Source organism: Xenopus tropicalis, chromosome 2 (assembly GCF_000004195.4).
Source record: "Xenopus tropicalis strain Nigerian chromosome 2, UCB_Xtro_10.0, whole genome shotgun sequence".
NCBI lineage: Eukaryota > Metazoa > Chordata > Amphibia > Anura > Pipidae > Xenopus > Xenopus tropicalis.
Window position 1 is genome coordinate 132,756,278 of NC_030678.2, and position 23,282 is coordinate 132,779,559.

At 38.5% G+C, this 23,282-nt stretch overlaps 1 protein-coding gene across 4 annotated transcripts in view; it reads left to right on the forward strand.

The window, feature by feature from the left end:
- dgkh (diacylglycerol kinase, eta) overlaps positions 1-19,082 on the forward strand; it is a 144,155-nt gene extending 125,073 nt beyond the window's left edge. For 3 of the 4 annotated variants that reach the window (XM_004911834.4, XM_012957746.3, XM_012957745.3), the window contains 3 exons: positions 1,344-1,452; positions 3,958-4,088; positions 9,531-19,082. In XM_004911834.4, the coding sequence (XP_004911891.1) occupies positions 1,344-1,452; positions 3,958-4,088; positions 9,531-9,620 (330 nt within the window). In that variant the 3' untranslated portion in view covers positions 9,621-19,082. The remainder of the gene's footprint in view (positions 1-1,343; positions 1,453-3,957; positions 4,089-9,530) is intronic. The other variant, XM_012957748.3, reaches the window with a different exon arrangement.
- Positions 19,083-23,282: the final 4,200 nt, after the last annotated feature.

A 23,282-nucleotide genomic window follows, 5' to 3' on the forward strand; every position in this document is an offset into this window, starting at 1 on the left:
GTCCCTGCAATTTCATAATACAGTATGGCCCCAGCATATTGTCTATACCCGTATCCCTGCCTAGCACCACAAATACATATATTATATGTCTTCCTCTCACCTTTCCTAAATCTGCTCCCCAAATCCACTTTTTTTTCCTGTGCTTTCTATGTTTATTTTCCCTCTCACATTTTTATTCTCACAATCTCTTCTGCTCTCTTATCACTGTAACTCCCTCTGATGCCTTCTCCTTCCTCATCCATAAATCACTTTTTTATCTCTTCTTTAAATTTATCCCAGCAATAGAAATCAAATATAAGCTTACAACCAAGAGTTGCAAAACAGGATCTAGCTCTGTATGTATGCCATTTTGAATGTATACACAATATGGATACTTTGAAAGAAAGACCCAGTGTTTTGATAACACTATCCGAATCAGAATGTAGAATATGCATTGGAGTTATGAGGTATAAGTATTTAGTGTTTTTTGTTCTGCAGCTTTCAGGATTAGAATTAAAGAGATACTGACACCTGAATCACTGTGGGACTTCTTATGATACCTGGGCGGTGCCGTAATGGGCACTAGGAGCAACATCCATGGGGTTGGTGAGCAACATGTTGCTCACAAGCCACTGCTATAGAAGATCCTTGTCGCCATCTTCTTTGGCTTCTTATGTCTTCTCTTCATTACAGTTCGGGCAGGCACACACACAGTAAAAAAGCTTACTTTTTGCTTCTAAGTTCAGCTTTCACTCTACTGCATGCATGTGCCTGCCCGGACCGAAACAAAGGGAGGACTGAATAAACAGAAGAAGTTGGCAACAAGGATCTTCTACAGAATTACTCTGGGCCAATGCCGGTTTTAACAAACAAAAGCACCAGTCCCCATGTATCAGGTAAGTGATTATAATCATATGGGGTGCCTAACATTTTCACCCCTCAGTGATTATACATTAACTTCTTCTTTTGGGGGAAGTTCCCAGGGGTGTTTAGAAGAATGCTGGAAGCAAACTTTGAAAAGGCCTTTTGCTTCCGTAAAATGTATAATATAGAAATTGCTGTTTCTAGTGGACAGTAACCTGGAATTCTGGGGTCCTGTTCTGGCTTTTAAGTCATAGCATTCACAGTTGACCTGCTATTTTCTTCTGTACCTGTCCTTACAGGCCCCCTACTTGCAGTGGTGCCCTCACAGTTTAAGGTTCTTCCTCAGCTATAGTTATGCCCCTGCAGATAAATAGCAATATTCATTTTTAAATAATGACTGGCCCCAGTGTTTATTATTTGTTAGTAAATGGTTCTTTGCTAAGTACTTTCTCACCACTGATTCCACAGTTTTCCACAGTTTCACCAATTGTTTCAAACAGGATCCTCCTCTGGAATACTCTAAAAGAAACAGCAGAAGCACAGTATTCCGAATAGTGCCAAAGTTTAAAAGGGAGAAGGCCTTAAAGAATAAGCCCAGCATTCAGCCTGGTAAGACTTCTCCATTTATTAGAAAAATACTAATGTGTATTTATGGTACTGAAGGTAAAATTAGTGTTAAGTATTGTATCACTTGTTCTCTGCCTTAAATCTATTACTTATGTGTCGCAACCCAGCTCTCATTCATCATAATATAACTTGAGAATATCTGTCCATTCTGTCATAGTCTTTAAAAATATATTGTGGTAAATAGGTTTAAAGGGATACTGTTTTCAAAATATAAAAGTCATTTAGTCTAGTGCTAACATAAGTGGCAAAGCTAATGCAGGTATTTTCCTTTGCTTGTGGAGTTTCTTATTCTTTGTTTTAATAGTTATACCAACTGAGGAGTGCCGAGGAACTATTACGACTCCTAAGTCATCTCAATTGTGCTTCATAAACTTAGGGTGAACAAGATTTCATTTGTACATTTTATTTCCACTTTCCAGAATAGATTTCCAGTTTGGACAGACCTGCTGCGATCTAATAGATCACCCAACTGTGGTTAAAATTAGCCAAGCTGCCCAACTAAACATGGGCACAAATGGCCTACTTTAAGGTTGAGATTATGAAAGAAAGCATCAGTAGTTGTTTAGGCCAAAGCAGCTGGTCAGTCTCAGACATTTCCAGATGGTCAAGTGTAAAGAAACAGTTGATGAATCCAATGGATAGGGCATGTGCTGAACATACTTTTACCAGTTGTTTAAGTCACAAAAAACTGCTTTTATATCTTGAGCCAAACAGGGAAATTGAGCCTACTCTGTTTGTTCCTCGTGAGGTGGATAATTAGGTTACGGGGGTACAATCCCCTGTCTTCTTGTTTCTCTGAAAAACTTATTTCTGATTTGAATTCTACATATTGTAGTGTCTTCAAATGCAGGTATAGTAGTATATCCCATTGTTTCTAACCACCAGAATGCCACACCACATACAATAGGCTGTTGAACAATACAATTTCTTTTTTTTTTTAGTATATAGAAGCTAATGGTAAAAGCAGCATGGTAGTACTTGCCAAAATAAGCATAAGCATAAGTGTCGATGAAGAGGTTGACAGGCTTCAGTCAGGCACTCAGGGCCACATGACTTTAAGTTCTACTGCACATGGCCCATCTCCTCCTTACACCTTTGCACATTAGCAGCCAGTGCCATTAATGATATGCCAATAAGCCAGGAGGAAAATGGCATGTGCAATAGTGCTTTAAGTTGCACTGTCCTGACTCCTCCCAACTGCTAAACCATGCATCTATGCTGATAAGTAATTAGAGTTAAGTGGTTTATTATAAGTGACGATTACTTTATCACAAGTAAAGTGAAACCTTTTCTTTCCAAGGGTGTATAATTTTATTCTTATATACTGTTGAGAGGCAAAAGTAAATTCATTTTATTCTGACAACAGTATCCCATTAACAGTAAGCACACAGTAAAAAATAGGAAAAAATTATATAGCAACACCATATACAAGACATATTGCCATATGGGGCAATATATAATGCCTGTGTGTGTATAACCTATAGAACTTATAGGCTTATAGGTATAGATCTGTGCCCACGGTAGCTCTAGTAACATGTTGATTCTGAGGCTTTAGTTCTCCTACAAGACAGCAGGAAGCAGCTGGGAGGCAGCACAGCATCATTTCCAGAAATGGCCTTCCATTCCCCGACTCCGTTTAACTTCTAAACCAATATATATACCAATATTTATGTGATTTTCCATCTTTACTTTACATTCCCTATATGTGGTCCTTCTTTACCAGCATTGTGTGAAACAGTATGTTTTCAAACCAGCAGAAATCTATGAGGCATATTTATTAATTGATATATCATCTCAACAATACCCCTTTTTGGATTATATTTGAAAATATTTGGCTGCAGTTTCTCATCTCCCTTTGATGAACATTTTGCCTTAAAGCTTATATAACCGTATAAATACGTGGCACATAGTGATCAAATTAGCAGGTATGGTGGATTCACTTTAATAAATGTATGGAACATTTTCTCAGAATAAATATATATATATATATATAAACACTTGCTTGCCTTTCATTAAATTGGCTAGTACTGTCTGTCTGTACAATATTTTATGTATTGTGGAAATGAGTCCTGCACCATCACTGAAAAACATTTTAAACCCACAGTGTTCTTTTGGAGGAGACACATTTCTCTTGGTGACACATTAAGTGACAGGATTACCTTACACCACTGATCCTAAAGTGAAAAATAAATTCATGGGGTTTTAGAGATAGTTTAAGTTAATATGAAAAGAGATTGGGCGGAAGCTGAAAGCACGGCTGCAAAGCAATGAACCCTGTCCTTGTACAGACCATTTGTTTTAATTCTTGCTGATTTTAACCTGCATGCCCAAGGCAATCGAACCATTAGATTTGTTCTGTTGACACCTTTATCTTTTCCCTTTGCTAGCACTGCATTTCTCTGTTTTCCACTCTCTTTGGCCTAACCTATGCTTGTTCTGCATTTGTGCATGTACAAATTAAGGGGGTTTTGCTCTTAACTTTGGTAGTTCAAAAATGGGGCACAGATGAAGTGGCAGTTTGGCTGGATCTTCTCAGTTTGGGAGAGTACAGAGAAATCTTCATCCGTCATGATATCCGTGGCTCAGAGCTATTGCACCTGGAGAGGCGGGACCTTAAGGTATTTCCTTTGTGCTACTTTCTCCTCTCTTTAAAATTTTTCTTTCGGTGGTATTGTAACCTTTTTCCTGTCCCCTTCTTGTTCTGTGCTTGTAGCTTGGCTTCAATTACAAACTTCCTGGAGACTAATATGCACTCTTCTGTGGCCTGCACTCCTTGTGTGTTATACTGCAATTGCAGCCTACAATATCAGCAATAGTTCCAATAGGGACACAGCTTTTGATACCATTAAACGGTTAACCAGCCTTCAGCTAATTCATACAAATCCTGTGTCTTTCATATATATACAACAAAAATTCTAATACATCATACTGAGAAATGGGATCAGTGTGGAAGGTTGCTGCTTATATGTTTAATTTTCTTACATTTGTTTGTGATATCTAGAGAATTAAGATATTTAACATGTCAATTAAAATTGTTATATATGTACATATATATGTGTATATAATATGCTGTTACAATTTTATTTTTTAAAGTGCACAGACGTGAGGTGAGGGGTTATAGTTACCAAACAGCAGAGTGGAAATTCTACAAACAAGGATTGAACTGACGTAAACTAATTCAGGGTGCCCCTCTGAGCACTTTTGCAAACTACATTCATTTCCTATTTTTTTAGCAGTTTCTGAGATATTAGCAATTTTATACTACTGGACAGGCTTCAGCCCAACATCTCTCTTTGGGAACCTACGGTGACAGTGACCCTAATTGTCTAGGCACTTTCTATGTATTTCCTGTATTAATTTACGGTAACCCTAGAGATTCTGACTTTAGGTAGCGCGCCATTTCTTTTTGTCCCTCTTTACATTATATAAATGTTGGGAGGTATGATATAGGGGAGCTGCAATCTCTTATATAGCAGCACCTCACATGCTCAAAAGAAAGATCGTAGCTGCTGGGTTGAGTCAAGGGTGTTTGGGCTCAAGAACTGGGCCCACAGTGTTTTTTCCCAGTACCTCAGAGGGCCAGTCCAAAACTGTATGTATTTCTGCGCTGTATTCTGTAGGATATATCTTTTTTTTTTTCTCAGCTTTAGTATCCTGCAAATGTCGCTTTATAAATGGTTCGACTAAGGAAAATTTGAAACAATATATGTCTTCAGATAATAAGTTTGTGTGTACAGCAAGCAGAACTATGTTGTGCTGCTCTGCTCAACATACAGAAATCCCAGTACAGAAATATGTAGTGTTCTGAATGTACAATACTAAAAAGAACAAAGACTAACTTGTAGTGGAGTAATGTTCCTTGTAAAAGGTAAATTTCTGGGAATGAAAGCGTTGGAAATACTAAATACTAATTTATATCCTGTACTTATTGTTTGTAAAGAATTCTGGTCTAAAATTCCCTTGGCTCTCACAAATCATGCATTGCAAAAGGCTGTGCATCTAACGTAAATTGCCTGACATAGGGTGTCTAATACCGCTTTACTGCTTAAAGAGACCCTGTCACCAAACTACCAACTTTTTCCTGACATGGCTGCACCCCTTTACACCCAAGGTTCTCCACTGGTCAGTGAGGCCATCAATCACATTATGGTGGTGACAAAGTGTGAACTTGAGGAAAACTCAGGATATATCAGTGACTTCAGCAGCCTACTTCTCTGAATCCTTTGATTGTTTTACCATGATTATGTATTTTTCCCCTCAGAATCCATTGCCCAGGTTGGTGACAGGGTCTCTTTTAACATTTTCAATAACATAGGGAAGCTTTGACTTCAAAAACAACTTTGGGTACTTTAACACATGGATTTTAAGCCTTTTTTTTGTTCCAGGAAGAATATTGGGCTTTTACTTTTTGGTGGAATCTTTCATAAAATCACATGGCAAATGAAATTATGAAATCACCAATAATATCACATAATACAAACACTTCACTCTGGCAGATGTGTTTGCCTGTATGTATCGTTCCTGTATGTTGCAACTCATTTGAGAAGGTAGTCTGGCTGTTAATGGCGGATGAGTGTCTACTTCCTGTGCTAATAGGCCTTTTAGGAGGTCACCTTTTATATAATGTTGGAACAAATATTATGATGATAGGTGACCATAAAACGAAAATATACCAAAACATAAAGATCTAGGTAATGATAACCTAGCAATGATCAAAACTCTATATATTGCAGCAGTTTGCTTAAGATTGTAAATGCATTTGGCTCACTCTGACTCCACCCGCGACCACCCGACCGGGCAATGGAGTGTGCAACAATGCTAAAGGCATTATAATTTATTTAATGGGGAAGTGTTGTTTATAATATTGGGACCCATTCTTTATAGCAATAATACCCTCCCTGTTAAGTTATATGGGAAGAACTAAGAATATAAAGTAATAATGCTACAGGGACTACCCCCTGCCTGACTGCAGAGCCACGTTGTAGGAGTGGGAAGTGGTTTTGTATCTCACTCCCTGCTCCTCTAAAGCATCTTTCTCACGGGCCCCTTCTTACCACAGAGACCACAGACTCCCAGCACTATTTTGTTAAGGGGCTATCAAACAAAAATGGCACTTTAAAAGCTTAACCAAAGCAATTTGTGGTTAACAATATATCTTGCTACCCCTCTCATTCATAGCCATCACTTATTGCAATCCTGCTATTGTTTTTTAACAAAATAAATACATTTAGCCTTGCACATACATCCAAAACTTGAACTTCCTCAAGACTAAAAAAATTCACCATTCTTGTGCCACCTTTGTTATGTATAGGAGCCAGAGACACAGACTAGCCTATTTCTCTCCAATTCCCCCCCTTACTGTTGGTAAGCACACATGGACATGGAGCTGCCAAATTCTTTTAATTCAACAAACTTATAGAGGTGTTCTGTAACCTATAATCATGCTCAATCAGCAGCCATGTTGTTTCTGTGCAGGGGGGTAAAAATGTAGTCTGCTTGAAGAGCCCTTTTCAAATAAACATGAAACCCAAACTAATTTTTTTTTTATTGACACATCCATACCCATTATAAAAGCATTTAAAAATCCCAGCTGTCAATCATATATTGTCTGCCCCGCCTCTATGTCTTAGGCATTGAGGTGGGGAAGAGTCACTTTCAATTCATAACTTCTTAGATATTGCTGCCCTCCTCACATTCATCCTCCCTCCTCACCATCTAATTTTGTAACCTGTGTGTGGACATTGATATCCGGTCCCCCCATACTGGCACAGAAATAAGATTATGGCAGGATGCAAGGCTTGCCTTAATAACGGTGCCCACAAAATGGCACGTGCCTGCTTGCTGCAATTTTTAGCAGAGGTAATAGAACAAAGAGAAATACCCACCTTTGATGCCCTAAATGGAAAATTCAGTATACCTAATAAAATGTACTTCAGATTCCTTCAACTACGCCATGCTCTGCAAGCCCAATTTGGGAAAAAACAAAATACATATTACCCCTAGAAGAATTGAGGAAATGGTCTTTGAACCAAACCTATTCAAACCAGTATCCCAATTCTATTCATTACTTAACGAACTGGGCAACCCCGTACTCCCCAATCTTTATGACAAATGGAAGAAAGATAACCCCCACCTGACATTTTGTGGACAAAGATTCTAGAAACCTACAATACAACCCTAATCAGCTCCAAAGACAAGATGATCCAATTTAGATTTTTGCATAGAGCCTATCTAACCCCCCGCAGACTCCACTGAATCAACCCAAATATACCTGACACTTGCCCAAAATGCTTGCAATCCCCAGCTGACTATATACACATGATATGGGAATGTACCCCAATTAAAAGGTTCTGGTCCAAAATAACGATAGAAATCAGCCGCTTATTGGCACTCATAATACCCCTAGACCTAACTTTACTGTTACTGAATCAAGTGGAGGACACAACTCCCTCCACAGCTGAAAGAACGCTATTGTGCTTTCTCTTTATACAAGCTAAGAGATTAATAACGCTTAAATGGTAATCAGAACAACCCCGCCAAAAAAGACAATGGATTGACCTAATTAACAGCTCAGTCCCCCTATACCACCTGACATACCTAAGCAGAGGATGTCCCCAAAAATTTGGCAAAGTGTAGACCCCTTGGCTAACTGAACACTTACCTGCATTACTACCATAAATGAGAGCCAGCTTAACTATGTAGCTTTGTAACTATGTAAGTTAAACCTTGTTCATGTACATTAAGGACTTCACGTTGTGATTCAGTTTGATTCTTCTCAAACTTTGAGGACAGTTGTCCAGTTATAGTACAGACTGGCTAAGTTCTAATCCTTCTGTTTGTATTTCAGTTGTTGTTTTGATTCTGACCAGAGTTGCAGTATACAGCAGCTGTGGTACAACAGTATGAGTCAATGGGAATTGTCCTAGGCAAAGTCAAGCCATATTTTGAATGTTTGTAAACTCTAAAAAAAAATTTATCCAAGGGAGTTTGCCACATTAATAAATAAGCGAGCATTCCATATGGGACTTTATTCGATTTAGGAAAACAAACTCCAATTCACAAGCTCAAAAATTGATAAATAAGCCCATTAATGTTATGCTATGGAAGGTCTATGGAAGGTTTTTCAGGAGATATTTCACCCTTGATAGTGAAGAATTAACCTCGGGTGACAGATCTCCTTTAGGCGCCATGATTTTTTTTTTTTTTCTAAGTATACAGCCCTAAACACTGTAGTCCTGTAATCTTCTTTAGGGTAGATAAGATGCTGTTTGGTGAGCTGGATAATTTTGGCACCAAACATGTTAAGCCAGTATAACCCCCACTACCTTTGCATAATAGATAGTGTCAGGTGAACAGCCATGCAGCGTTTAGGCTGATGGCAGACTTGATGTAGGGCTGATATTTTCGGCAAGCGGAAAAACGTGTGCCTGCACCCGAATGAATGAGATACGCTCGGGTGCAGGCACATGTAGCCGATATAAGCGAAAAAACGCGACAGAATGCAAAGTCTCGCATTTTTTTTGCGTGTATGGGCTACATGTGCCTGCACCCGAGTGGATCTCATTCATTTGGGTGCAGGCACAAGTAGCAGGCGTAGGGCTGTATTTTCACCAAGCGTTTTACCGCTTGCCGAAAATATCAGCCCTACGCCACGTCTGCCATCAGCCTTAGGGTAAAAGTAATTCATAGACACTGAGCAAAATTGCACCTGGGCAGTAACTCATAGCAACCAATTAGTGATTAGCTTTTCTTCACCAGCTGCAGTGACCCCCACTATGTTTGTTACCTTTAGTGTGCATGTAAAGTTGGCACAGATTTTTAAACACAAGCCCATAACACTGCCCAGTTTGCTAATAGTATTCTGCCTCTGGTTATATTCTCCATATTCTGACACTATATCATTCCCAATGTTTTGTTGACATACATCCGCTGTAAGAGTAGTAGCCAGCTGATTTGCCTTCCAAATGAATTTTTTTATACCATTACCGATGTGCTTTTTCAAACTAATATACCATTTCTGTGTGTCATTCTGTATAATAATCCTTCTCTCTTTCTTACAGGATCTGGGGATATTGAAAGTGGGTCATATGAAGCGAATTCTACAGGGAATTAAAGAGCTCAGCAAAAACTCCTCTTTATCGGACATGTAAAAGCTCTGGTGAAATCCCTGCAAAGCTCGAGGCTTTGCCAAATACCAATGCTGTTGGGGGCACGTTGCTGTCCTTTTGTTTACTGTTATATGTAAGCACTGATATGCAGCTGGATGGTGAGAAGGCTGATGTTTGTAAGCTTATCTGAAGCATTTGCAGTGTTTAGGCTGAAACAAAAACCTTTACAGAATGGTTTGAGTAGGTCTGGATCTGCTTAACTTGAAACATTTCTGATGGTATGTGACTTAGCAGAAAGCTAAGATAGGTATTGAAATAGCACGAATGTCTTAAGCCCAGCCTGACAACATATCATTGCTTGGCGGAAGGATTCCAGCTAGTATCAGGCCTTTGTAGCCTAACCAGAGTGAAGGTGAAAATACAGATAAAATCAAGGCTTTACCAATATGGTCTTGATTTATGTTGCCTCAGGTACCATTCACTCAGTGGCCAAGGAGTGTGACTGACTGAAAAACAAAAAGCTTTGTACAAAACAATGCAGTCTTTATTGCATGGAGTGCCTGCAAAATTGTATTTCAGTTGCATGACATATCCTATACTAATACAAAACAACAGAAACAAAAGAACACTTGAACAACTTTTGTATCAATTTTAATAAGGTTAATTTATTACTACTGAAGTGGCTCTGTTGCTTTAAGGCACTTTTCTATTATGTGTTTGTACATTTTTGCATGAATATGTTCTGTGGCAAGGGATCTGTGGGTGTGACCATGTAACTGATGTGCCATGTATAGTTAGAAAGTGATGAGTGAAATGTATACATATTTATTATTATTATTATAGCTAGTAACATTTAATAACGTGGTTGGGATCAGTGCTTCTCCAAAATGTGTTTTTTCCCCAAAGGTGGTTACCTCACAAACCTGCTCTGTTACACTTCCTAATGCCTTATGGTTAGTCTTTATTGTGGATGTTTTACATTTCCTTAGTCTTAATTGCTAATAGGGAGGCAGAGCGGTTACCATCTATGGGGAGGAAAGGCTACATCCTGGCCAGTTGTTGGGATTTTTTAACGACTGTTGAAATATCATATAACAAATACATTACCTATTATGTTTAGCTAGCTCTTTGGTGGGCAAATAAGATTAAAAGGCCAGTAACAAATACACATAAAGTGGAATGTTTTCTGGCTATTGATACATACTATATAATAGTACATTTCCAAAACTTCTACTTTATTTCTAGAAAGCTTTGTACTGTTATATTAATGAAGTACTAACTTTTTTTAGTAGAACTCATTGGTTTCAAACACACGTGCAATTACAGAGTATTGCAACACCCAGCAACACAAAAGGAACTTGGCAACTCAGCAACCGGATTGGATTGAGGTTACTGAACTGTACATGAATGTCCTTTTTTATCATTTTGTCACTGGCCCTTTAAAACATTGCATTTATTTTCATATCCACAGAAAAGTTAGGAACCACCTTTGCCATATAATTACTAAGAAGCCCCCAGGGAACGTATTCATTTGCGTAAAGGTGGCAGTATTTTAGGTGCAATTAGTCTCATGGGCATGAATCCCAAATGTTTCAGATCTGATTACATTTACACCCCCAAGCTTGTTTATTCCACAAGCTGACACTCTCCATATTAACTGCAATAAGTCAAATTAACTGTATGTCTTAAAACAAAATATCAAAATCATACAAAATGTAAATCCTTGCTAAGCGGTGTATGGATAGGCCTGTGTGTATATCATTCGCAAACTGTGAGGCTTACAGGAAGACCCCTGATTATAGAAAGAAATTAAGCGGCAACATTTTTTTTTTTTTTTAGATGGACATTTCTCACCATTCATTGAAATTTGTGATCAATGGGTATTTCCATTTTTGGCTACATTCTCATGGGCAGAGGTTGCTGTGCATTGGTTTCACAGTGGATTCTGCAAGAACTTTAATGGAGCCATGTAGATGGGCTAATATCTTCTCATTTCCCCAAAACCACACTCAAGTCTTCCATCCTGCATTAACAATCACCAGCTTTCTGCATCTAACCATTTTTTTTTCGTACCATGCTAAACTTCAAGCTGTAATCATTCGGCATTAATTTGGCAAGACTGCACTGAGGTAGTTTAGAATCTGTGTACATCTGAGAGAGTAATAACGTGCCCTTACACTCACCGAGGATTCGTACAATATTCAGTGTCTGTATGGTGGGTTCATGAGACAACCAATATCGGCAAAAGCCTTGGATATCGGTTGTCGGCCAGGGTGGAAAATTTTGATCGGCGCCTGAACATTGGCAGAAGGTTAAGGCTGAATCGTCAGATAAGGGGTAGAATTCTATACTTTCTACCTGCATATCTGACAATTCAGCTCTTGGTAGTGGAGTGGGCGAATGGTTGCAGGAAAGATCGTTTTTGATATGTGTATGGCCACCTATAGAGTTATATGGATGAGTGTTCCCTGTCACTTACTAGATATTCCCTGTTTTCTGGCAAAGCAGGTGACTGCATTGTGCAATATTTATATGCTAATAAGTATGATATGCATGTAGCGTTAATGATCAGCACACGTTTTGTGGGGTATCTTATCACACAGCTACAAGTGCACTACTTTACTATTGTATCTTCTATCTACTAAGAACTGATGCCATGCAGTTGATCTGCCTGTTTGTATATCATGTTGTAGCTCTAGCTCACCTATTTATATACAGATTGGATCTTATTATGTGTTGTGCAGTTTCTAAACTGGGTGCTTACATTCAGTGCATAAACACAGCAAGAACCCCTTTGCATCACTAGGTGCTTTCTGTCTTGTTTTGGTATTTTTATATGTATTTTTAACAAATAATAATAATGTGTTCAAAAAATGCAATCCACTGATATGTGTTCACTTGTAAATATATGTAGTTGTAGAATTTGTTTCTGATAAGATGTACAGTTTATTTTTAAACTCATGTTTTTTGTTCTTTTATAGGTGTGTGTTTTTTTTGTTTTTTTTACATCTTAGAAGTAAAATTTGGAATTCCTTCCATAGAAAGATAAATAACATTAAATCCCTCTGCTAAAAAGGTTCTGCATAGGAGTCCACACTGACTTAGTTGGCAGCTGCGACAGGAATACAGAGCCAATGATCCCCATATTGACATAAGGAGTCAGGGTGCATAGGTGTTAATGGCAATTCAGAATGTTCTATAATCATATCTTGTATTTGTTTAAATACAGTGGAAGCTTTTCTCCTCATCCATTCTCTTGCCAGGGGACCTAGAATCTGAAAGGAAAGCTGCTCTTTTCTGTTGGTGGACAAATGCCACATGCAACATAGTCCGACTTCAAGCTCGCTGTAATGTTCCCTCCCGCAGAGTTCAATAGCGAGTTGATGTTCATATACTGAGCAGCATGCACTGCAGAGGGGTTTGTGGGGGCAGCTCTGTAAGACCTCAGATGTAAGGGATATCTTCATTTCTGTGTAGCAAACCAGAGAGTAATTCAGTTAAATTTTGTATAAATATGTACAGTATATGCTGCGACTTACAGAAAGACTGGCAGTGCATGGAATGATATTGGGTGTAGGCTCAAACCATAATTTAGTAACCAAATGGAATTCATGCATTTGAGATTCTAACCATAAGAATTGCTGGCTATTGTCTATTGCCATTGTAATAGAGCAAGTAAAACATACCCAGTTGGTAGTGCTGCATAATTTACAGAAAAATCTCAGTATTAAAAATAAATATGTGGTGTGTTTGCTCTGCTGCCTAACCATCCATCATATTCAATTAAATGCAAAAGATTCCTGAATAATAATTATAAATACATTTATATGAACTTGGAGTGCAGTTAGGGTTGGTGCTGATGGGAGAGGGGGGGTATATATACAGAATCATGCATCTGGTGGCCCAATGAACAGGGAACATCATTCCAATACAAAAAATGTGCCTATAGAATTATACAGCTGTGCTAGATTTCATTGATTTCTTTGCTCAACAGTGGGATGGGGATAATACATTGTCGGTCTGTAAAGCCCAAGAACTATCAATCCAGCCCTGTTACCAAAAGGTTGGGTCTATAGATAGTGTTTTTGTTGTTGTACTGTACTGAAAAAACACCAGCACCACCAAGACTTCATGTGAAAAAACAAAACATAAATTTAAAACCGCATGAATAGCTGAGGTAACATTTCGGTCCACACTGAGAAAGGTTCCAATGTGGACCAAAACGTTGGCTATTCATGGTGTCAATATACGTTTTGTTTTTTCACATGAAGTCTTCGTGGTGCTGGTCTTTTTTGTAGTATTTAAACTGTTTACTGGGCACCCAAGGTAGGTATATATAATATACACTACTTGGGACAGGTACACACCTTACAACAGCTCTTGCCTTGGTGCTACCATAAACACATTTGATCTTAATGAAGAGGAAGTGTAATGTGGAGTTAGAGAGTGTATAATCATGGCAAGGCCAGGCAAATTCCATGCAAGATACAATTAGTTTCAGTTTTGGAAATCTCAGTCAATGAGCAGTGTTGCATGCATGATACATGGGAAATACTTTTGGACACAGAAATGCCCTCTGGTTCTCATGTTCAGAGTTTATTTCTTTTGACACTTGGTGGGTTATTTTACAGTGCTCCCTTTAGTGCTTGTGTAGCCAGCCCTTGCATGTGGGGCATTGCTGTACTCTGCACCTTGCTTACTAAGGACGGGGTTCCTTTGCTCCTAACTGCCAGCCCCTCAGATATACGGTGCTTTTTAGCGCAGGCTTTACTTAATTTAGTCCATGGATGCACTTTGCACCCTTGTCCAACATTTGTAAATAACCCTTTAATTTCCATTATCATAACTAAGGATATAGCGCAGGAGATAAAGTTGCAGCTGTGACATGACCCAAGACTTATGATTAAAAGATGCTCCCTGCATTATACAGTACTAACTGTACATTATTAAGTATGATCCACCAGAGGGCAACAAATGTATTATCTTCTCATATTGCTTAACACTTCACAGCTCCTCACGACTTTCAGTTTGTATTTGCCAATGGTGCCATTAAAGGTTTTACTAATGAAAACCTTTTTTTTTTTTACAAACAGTATGTTGGCAAAAATGAAAATAGAAATGTATGCGAATAACAGTTAATTCTGTAGTGGAACCTGGGCAACATTGTATCTGTACTTACATTCTGTTGAATTATAGTTGAAAGCTATATATAACCATTCATTTTAGTCTTTATAAAGACTACTCAAGTTTTGAAAAGTACACATCCATGTGCAATGAATGGAAAACTGTTTTTCTACTAGATTCTTTTTTGATGTTTAAGTGTAATCGTATATCAAATAATGTTATTTGTAAATACAGCCTTTAGTCACATAACCAAATTGCCTGCCCTACCACTGCCCTCAGCATTTTTCCCCACTGTTTTGTTTAGATCCCTCTATCCGACTAGAGTATGTAATAGAAGAGTTAGTTGTTGGTAATGGGTTTCTAAGGGGCCATATTTATAAAAGTATATACCATACCTAACAAAGTTTATACCTAACAAAGTGTGTCAAATGTGTTGTAAAGTTATAAGTTATATAATTGCAGCTTTTGTACTAACGTCAAGTTTGGCATAAATTACATATGTGGGGCACATGTGCCAGTGCTCAGATGTGTGAATACCACAAAAAGGCACTGATCCTGCTCAGCTTAATCTAATGGTCCACAGAAGGGTCAAACTCACCAGCTTGGAACTCACAAAATCACTGTTCAGTCCCCTGTCAGTTTACAGTCTAAAAAACTCATGAAAGTGTGCCCCAAGAGGGATGCTGCCAGAACTTGCCAGGTTGCCTTTGTATCCACTCACCCTTACGGGACCACATTGTCATCTCTGGTTCCAGGTTGTGGATACTTCCGTGAGGATCTATTTGGACCATTCTATCCCTTTCAGTACCAATCTTTCTTAGATATAAGAAAAGTGTACTGAATAGGAGTGGATGATGCCCAACATTAGCAACTTTCCAATCTTGATGCCATTATACATTGTGAGTGCTGCTTGACTTCCTTACTAAAACTGCTGTTTGGTGCTGTTGTATTTATTAACCACATATGAATAAGCTGCAGATTGACAGAATGAGCCAGTTATTTACTGGCCTTAACATTGTCTGGCATTATTTGGCAAGCATAATTTCAGAACAGTACCATCATTTCTGTTTGCTAAGCTTGCAGGTATCATATTTGCTGAGCCACTTAACATGCATCTTCTTTAACCAAATAAACATTATTTATTGCAATATTACTCCTTATTTTCTAAATGGGGAAATCTGCAAAAGGCTTCTGTTCTCTTGGCTGTAGTGATGCAAAATTGAACGCATCAATTTATCCCCAATTAGAAATTCAATTGTTGCACAAAACGTGAAAACTCCGATCTCTACAATAAACGAATTACCTTATTAGCATTGCAACTAACAGTAATCTCACAAAGTAACCACACTCACCAAAATTAATAAGAGAATTTGGCAAAAGAATGGATTATTTCAGGTTAAATAAATGCCATTAGTGTAATAGATGGCAAAGTTTAAAAAATGAATTGTCTAAAAACAATATGTAGTCAAACCTTTAGGCATAGGAATGGACCAAAAGGTGGAATCTGTGCATCAGGGAATGACTGAGCAACTCAAAATGTATTTTTCACAAGCTTCTAAGGAGCCATTAAAAATGAATAGGGTTCATGAACCCCTAGGCAAAACACCAATAAAAGGTCTCCCAATAAATATAATGAAACTGCATTACCAACCAGCCGAGAAAGATACATCAGCTACCAGGTAAAACCAGTCCAGTTACAAGGGAATAACCTATCTGTGCCTCAGAGCACAAAGTATCATTGGAGATTCTCCTGTTTAAATAAACTGGGACACAATACGTGTCTCCAAAGACTTATATATGTAGCCAGTATTTTTCTCATACAAAAGACTACTAACTTTTAAATTTATCTCCATTTTACCTCTACTAAAAAAACTTTACATGAGCCTGTATATGACTCAGATAACTACATATTCTGTTTACTTTATATAGGTTCAGTTGGCGTCCTGCATGTCCGCTCTATTTAACAACCAGAACAGGCTCTTCCTTTTTAATGCACCCTCAACTAGTGTTTATATTGTCGATTCCACTAACCTCTCAACCCATCATTTTATCTTGATATCACTTTAATAAATGCACGGCTGAATATATGCTGTATATGTTATGATTTCTTTGTTACCCATTACCAAGGTGGGCTTATTCTTTAATCCTTTAACATGGTGTGGGAAGAGCGGAGTCGTGTGTACGCAAAGCATGGCAGCTCTGACCTGAAAGGCACCATTGGAATGCATGTCCCCTGGTTGTAATAAAATAGTTTCTCCCAATAATCAAGGTCAAGCAACAGACTATGCAGTTATGTCCTCCCCAGCCTCTCTTTCTTTATACTAACACACATATTATTTAGCCTACACTTCTAAAAAGACAAAAGTGGCGCAGACCTTGACTATAACATCGTACTTTTAATACCAAGAAGCAATTTAAAGAGAGGGCAGGTTCCTTAAGCTTTTTGGGATAATACATAACAGCCCAACATTTCTTAAATACAGTTATTTCATATAATATTAGATTTAATAAAAACCTAATATTACAGGTTCCAGAACCATCCATCTGTGCTTTAAGTAATTTCAAAACAGTCCCTGTAGAACCTTTCTGCATTGGTGTTAGATGATTCCTCTAATACCTTGAGTAAACAAACACCTGACTATAACAAACTACCTTGAATTGCCTGGAAAATGTATCAAAAATTAAGTTTGTGTTTTTTCTCCATTTGATAAAGAACGCAAATACTCGCACAGGTTTTCCTAAACCTTGAATAGTCTGGTTTTATTAAAGAAAAAAAAAAGTTGCCAGAAAAAACTTTCAAGTAAAACCTGGTGAGTTTCTATAGCAGTCAATGGGAATTGTCGCTAACAACTTTGTATTTATTCCCAGTTTATTAAAACATTTGAGATTTTCAGCCTCATTGAAAATGAATGGAAAATGTGAATCTTGCTGGCAGGGGAGTTTGTTTTGCAACAAAGTGTGAATGTGACTTTCAGTTTGTTTCTTTTCAAATAGCAGTCAAGGGAAAAAATTGAAAATGGGTGAAGACATCAACCTTTTACAGTGCTTGCTTCCTTCCTTGGACCACTTACTCAAAATTGAACTCGAAATGGGCTGCTGTTCTCTGCTTGCAATCAAAATCATTTATCACGTCATGGCACACGGGGTCAAATACGCACAGCTCTTCCTTCTGCCTTTGAAAGCATACGTGCAGCACATTCGTAATCCAGGAGAATTGTAACAGTCTTATATTGCAGTTGAACAGTAGATGCAAAAAAAATCGCCCCCATCCTACATGTCATGGCAAAGGAACATGTTTAACTGAATGATTTCTATCCCATTTCTCCCTAACCTTCTGAGCAGTTAAATAGTCCTTTCCCAGCATGCCTGCACACAAACAGATCATGGTAGGGGGGGAGGGGCTATCAGCCGGATTTGGCATGCCTTGGTGAAGATCTTGTTTTTACACTGTACAGAACAATGTACATTATCGGTAGTGATACATGGCTGTGTACTGTTAATAGCAAGCAAGTAAATAGTCACTTCCAAGTTTCTAAGAAGAGATTTATAATAATTAACGTTTTGTGCTTGTCACTTGCACATTTTATAGAGATGAATTTGTATATACACTGGACAAAACCAGACAGCCCATGGCTAGGGTCAGTTACCATATTTTTTACCTTTAATAACTGAGGTTCTTCCAGAAGATACTTGTATAGGTGTGTGCCTAAATAGGAGCATGTTAAACAATTCTCATAGGCCTTGTAGAGCAGAATGTCTTACTGCCATAGATCCACCAAATTATTTCTGCACATTGAATTGTGTATGATTCTCTGTATGTGTTGGCACCCTGTGCAACAACACAAATGTGATACAGGAGGGGTAGAATATTTTACTCACCTTTCTCAGGGTTTAAGGTTTAGAATTGTCCTTTCTGGTATTTTGCCTCAGGTTTGTTAGACACTTGTTTGTCACTTTGTCAAGTTAAAATGTCTGTGTGAGACCAGGTTGGCACCCGTGTGAGTTTATATAGAAACTGCATTTTGTGCATCCCTACTGAAATGTATGAATTTGCTTTGGCATGCCAGTAATTTCTGCCTGGTACATGTAAAACATGTTTTTCTTTAACCCAAATCCCATTTTTAAATGCCATTGTACCAGTTTTGGCAACAATTGAACAGCATATTAATACTTTCAACTTGGTTTTCAGTATATTTAAATGCACACTAACATTTTTATATCATGCTTGCTGGGGTTTCCTATGATTTTATTCAAGATTCTGCTTTGTGTTTGTTTGGGGGCAGCCCAGTAAGTGTGACATGGCCGGCTTCTTCCATAAGTGTTATATGTAACAGCTAAGCTTCAGTAAAATGGAGACACACACATAGGGGCCCATTTACTTACTCACGAACCGGCCGAATGCGTCCGATTGCGTTTTTTTCGTAATGATTGGTATTTGGCGATTTTTTCAGAAAATTATCGCGACTTTTTCGTTGCCATCCGAATGTTGCGCAAAATCTGGCGATTTTTTCGTAGCGTTAAAACTTGCGCTTAAAGTCGCGCCTTTTTCGTAGCCATTCCAAAAGTTGCGCAAAATGTTGCGATTTTTTCGTAGCATTCGGATTCATTCAAGCTTCAGTATGGTGACTTTCCTTGGGCCAGGTTGGAGCTGCAGAGTGCCATTGAGCCCTATGGGAGACTTTCCTTGGGCCAGGTTGGAGCTGCAGAGTGCCATTGAGCCCTATGGGTGACTTTCCTTGGGCCAGGTTGGAGCTGCAGGGTGCCATTGAGTCCTATGGGAGGCTTCCAAAATCATGCTAAGTCTGAAAGTTTCGGCCGCCGCTTACGAGCACTCAATACGAAAAAGTCGCAACAAGATACGAGCGAATCGTAATGGCTACGAAAAACTCGCGTTTTTTAGCGAAAATCGTATTGGTAACGAAAAAGTCGCGACAATTTCCGAAAAGTCGTAAAGGCGCCGAAAAAATCACAAAAAATACGAAAAAGTCACAAAATGTTCGTTTTCCAATCGGAATTTTTCCAATTCGGATTCGAATTCGTGTCTTAGTAAATCAGCCCCATAGAGTTTCTTGTATAGTTGTCATTAAAGGAAGTACCTCTTCCAGAGATTATTTCTAAACCTATTGCTCTGTTTTGTGGGCCACTGTTAAACCATTCTGTCATGGAGCTTTTATTCCTATTGATATATGTATATATAGTGCTGTACATTTTTACAATACAGTGACACTACAAATGGGGATGAACATTGCAATAAATATAAATACACAATAACACGTGTTAAGGGGCAGAGACATTAGTCCACAGTTTTACATTTCATATAGAAATACTTACATTTCCTCGGCTGTAGCCTCCCCATCTTGGTTTCTGCTGATAGCACAGAGTGGGCTGCTTAGTGATTAGTATTTAGTTCAATTGCATCATAAGCAACAGCGCACTGTGCATTAGAATTTATTAATATTCAGCCTTGTAGCATCAGCTTCATTGACAGATACAAGCCTATTTGCTACTAAAATATCCCAGAGCACACTGAGCATGTGCAGTGCCACTGACCCAGAAAGGTGACCTAAAAAGCTCAGAAGTTGCTTTTGACAAATTAGAAGGCCTGGGTCATTATTGTTGTTATATGGCTGTGGAACCTGTTGAGTATGTAAAATACTGCATATTCTTTCTAGGCTTTAGTTCTCCTAGAAAGCTGGAAGCTGTTTTGCAAGGGCTGTTCTTGCACTGTAACAGCAGCTATGCTCCAACAATTCCATGAAAACTCTACCTTCAGAATTGATACTTATTAACCAACAGATAATTTATGTATTATAATAAATGCACTAATCTTCCCAAAATTGCATAATAGATATTAGCGAATGTTAAGCTTTTAGATAATATTCCTTAGCCACCATTTGGTGATGTTCTCTTTAACTCACTAATTACATGACAGGAAATAATACAGCTGTAACAGGAAGAAGTGTGGGAGTAAATGGCACATCTCCGTCTATTCATTGGTTGATATAAGCTAGCATGTGTGTGAGCACAGTGCCTCATATCAGCCATAGGGTACTTAGTTTTTTTAATATGGGATGATCCAATGGAAAGTATAGCTTTCATACAGACACCTGCAATGTTTAGGGTTATCATTTCCCTTTAAGGTGTAAAAGCAATGTGATTCCATGTCTCTCCTATTTTACAGCTATTTCACTGTTGTAATGGGTTTAAACTGAATTGTATACTGCCAGCCAGGCGCTGCTACAAAGTCTTAGGCATACGTAGTGCAATTTACTTTTAGTGGTCCCATTCCTTGGGTAAACTTCTGTGGCCTCATTCCTTTATAATTTGGACTACATAAATCAGATAGATATCATATTTATATACAAAATATATATTTTAACTGAAGTGTTTACATGGGACAAACAAGCTATTCCTTATAGTATATCAGTGCTTCTGCATCCACTGCACACTTGTTTCTCCAGTCACCGTATCCATGTGTATTATATAGGCTTTGCTGGACGTATGTGGTGCTCGTGTTATAAGGCAGCTCTATAGACAGAGGATGCAAAAATAGCCTTGTCATTTTCTTTCCCACCCTGGAAATGAATAAATCAGCCAGAGAGCTTGCAGCAATATTCTTCCTTGGCTGCTGCACCCAGCCTTACTTGCCTTCGCTAACTCACCCAGCACAAAGAGTCAACAATTTGTTGCTTCTAAATAATCCTGTAGAATATATTTTGGGTGCATTTTTTTTTTTTTTTTTTTTTTATCTTTTTCCATGTAAATATATATGCAAGAAAACATCTGGCACTTTAGAAAAAGGAGCAAAATGTAGCACAGCATTTCCAAAATATAATTGCAACCCCCACTTGGGGGCTGCGCAAGATGAAAGAAGGCTATTATCACCTTCCTTGTTGGTAGATCCGCCCCTTTGCCACAAAGAATAAGTTCTCCTTTACAGATACTCCAGTCTATGGCAGGGAAAGACTCACAGGCTTGTTCCAAACTGACTGTAATGTTTCCCATGTGTCACACAAGGGGTAAGGACAGAGGGACTGCCGATGGGGTAGTGGTTGCCAGTAGAAGTCTTGGCTCTGAAGCTGCCATGTTTATACAGTAGGTGTGCTTGGTAGAATGTTCTGATTCTGTTCACTTTTGTTCTCTGCTCCTACTTGCTTTCATATTGAAAAGAACCAAATTCACTCGCCTATATGGCAAAAAGATATGGCAATGAGATTTCTGTTATTTAAAGGAGAACCGTGACTAAAACTGCATAGGAGATTGTTGAAATAAATACTTTCACATTTCCATATTCAAGATCTGTGTGTTTTGTGGTGTGAACATTATACTTTTTCACTGGTAATTACATGGATCTTAGGCTCATGCCACACCAGGCGTAGGGCTGATTTTTTCGGCAAGCGGAAAAACGCTTGCCGAAAATTCAGCCCTACGCCTGCTACTTGTGCCTGCACCCGAATGAATGGAATACGCTCGGGTGCAGGCACATGTAGCCGATATACGCATGAAAACGCGAGACTTTGCATTCTCTCGCGTTTTCGTGCGTATATCGGCTACATGTGCCTGCACCCGAGCGTATCCCATTCATTCGGGTGCAGGCACAAGTAGCAGGCGTAGGGCTGAATTTTCGGCAAGCGTTTTTCCGCTTGCCGAAAAAATCAGCCCTACGCCTGGTGTGGCATCAGCCTAACATTGTCCTGCTGTTTTCCATTAACCTTTTAATAGGAGGCCAGGAACAGCTGTAGAAGATAGGGAAAAGCTTCAGATATGGTTTTTATCCTTTAAAAAAGCAAATGCAATGGTAATGTATGAACATGTGCAATTTCTGTTACAGAGTTCTGTGCACCTACATCATTCACTCTTTTTCTCCCCAAATATATACCAAGTATTGTCATCCTCAAGTATTACCTCTCTTTCCTGTCCCCTTAACAAACGGCATATGGTATGGGACGATACTTGGCTGTGACGGTGGCTTCACAAACCTCTATTGTTTTCCCATTACAGTTACAGTGTATTTCACAGGTTTCAGCCTCAGCATACGTTTCATCTACACGACTGCCAGGCAACTTGCCACTAATGTATATTTAACAATGACGGAGGTTGGAACTTTTTTGGCTTTACTTAACCTTAAATAATGTATAAATACCGTGAGTTTTGTTTGTTTACATAATGTTTACAATGGCACAGTTTTTATTTTTAATATATACAATTTTATGGTATTTATTGCATACTATTTTAAAACAAAAACTGTTTTGTGTGTTTTCAATTTTGGAATATAATGTTACAATTCCCTGTACAGATATTGGGTGGCTTTGTTAATGCCGTTAGTAATTTTTATGACTACTAAGTGACCAGTTTTCTGTGCCTTTTATTGTTGGATGCATCATGACATATTTATTATTGTATGGAGGTCACCGAGATGTGTATTTTTGTATTCTGCTGAAAGCAATGGTGGAAATTTGTTGTACACAATTGAGATGCCCGTGTTTGTTTGGCACTCAGTTGAGATCTTCCTTCTCAAATAAACAATGCATTCACTGTACCCAAACGGCTCATTTATTTGTGTGTGGGTGTCATCTTGTA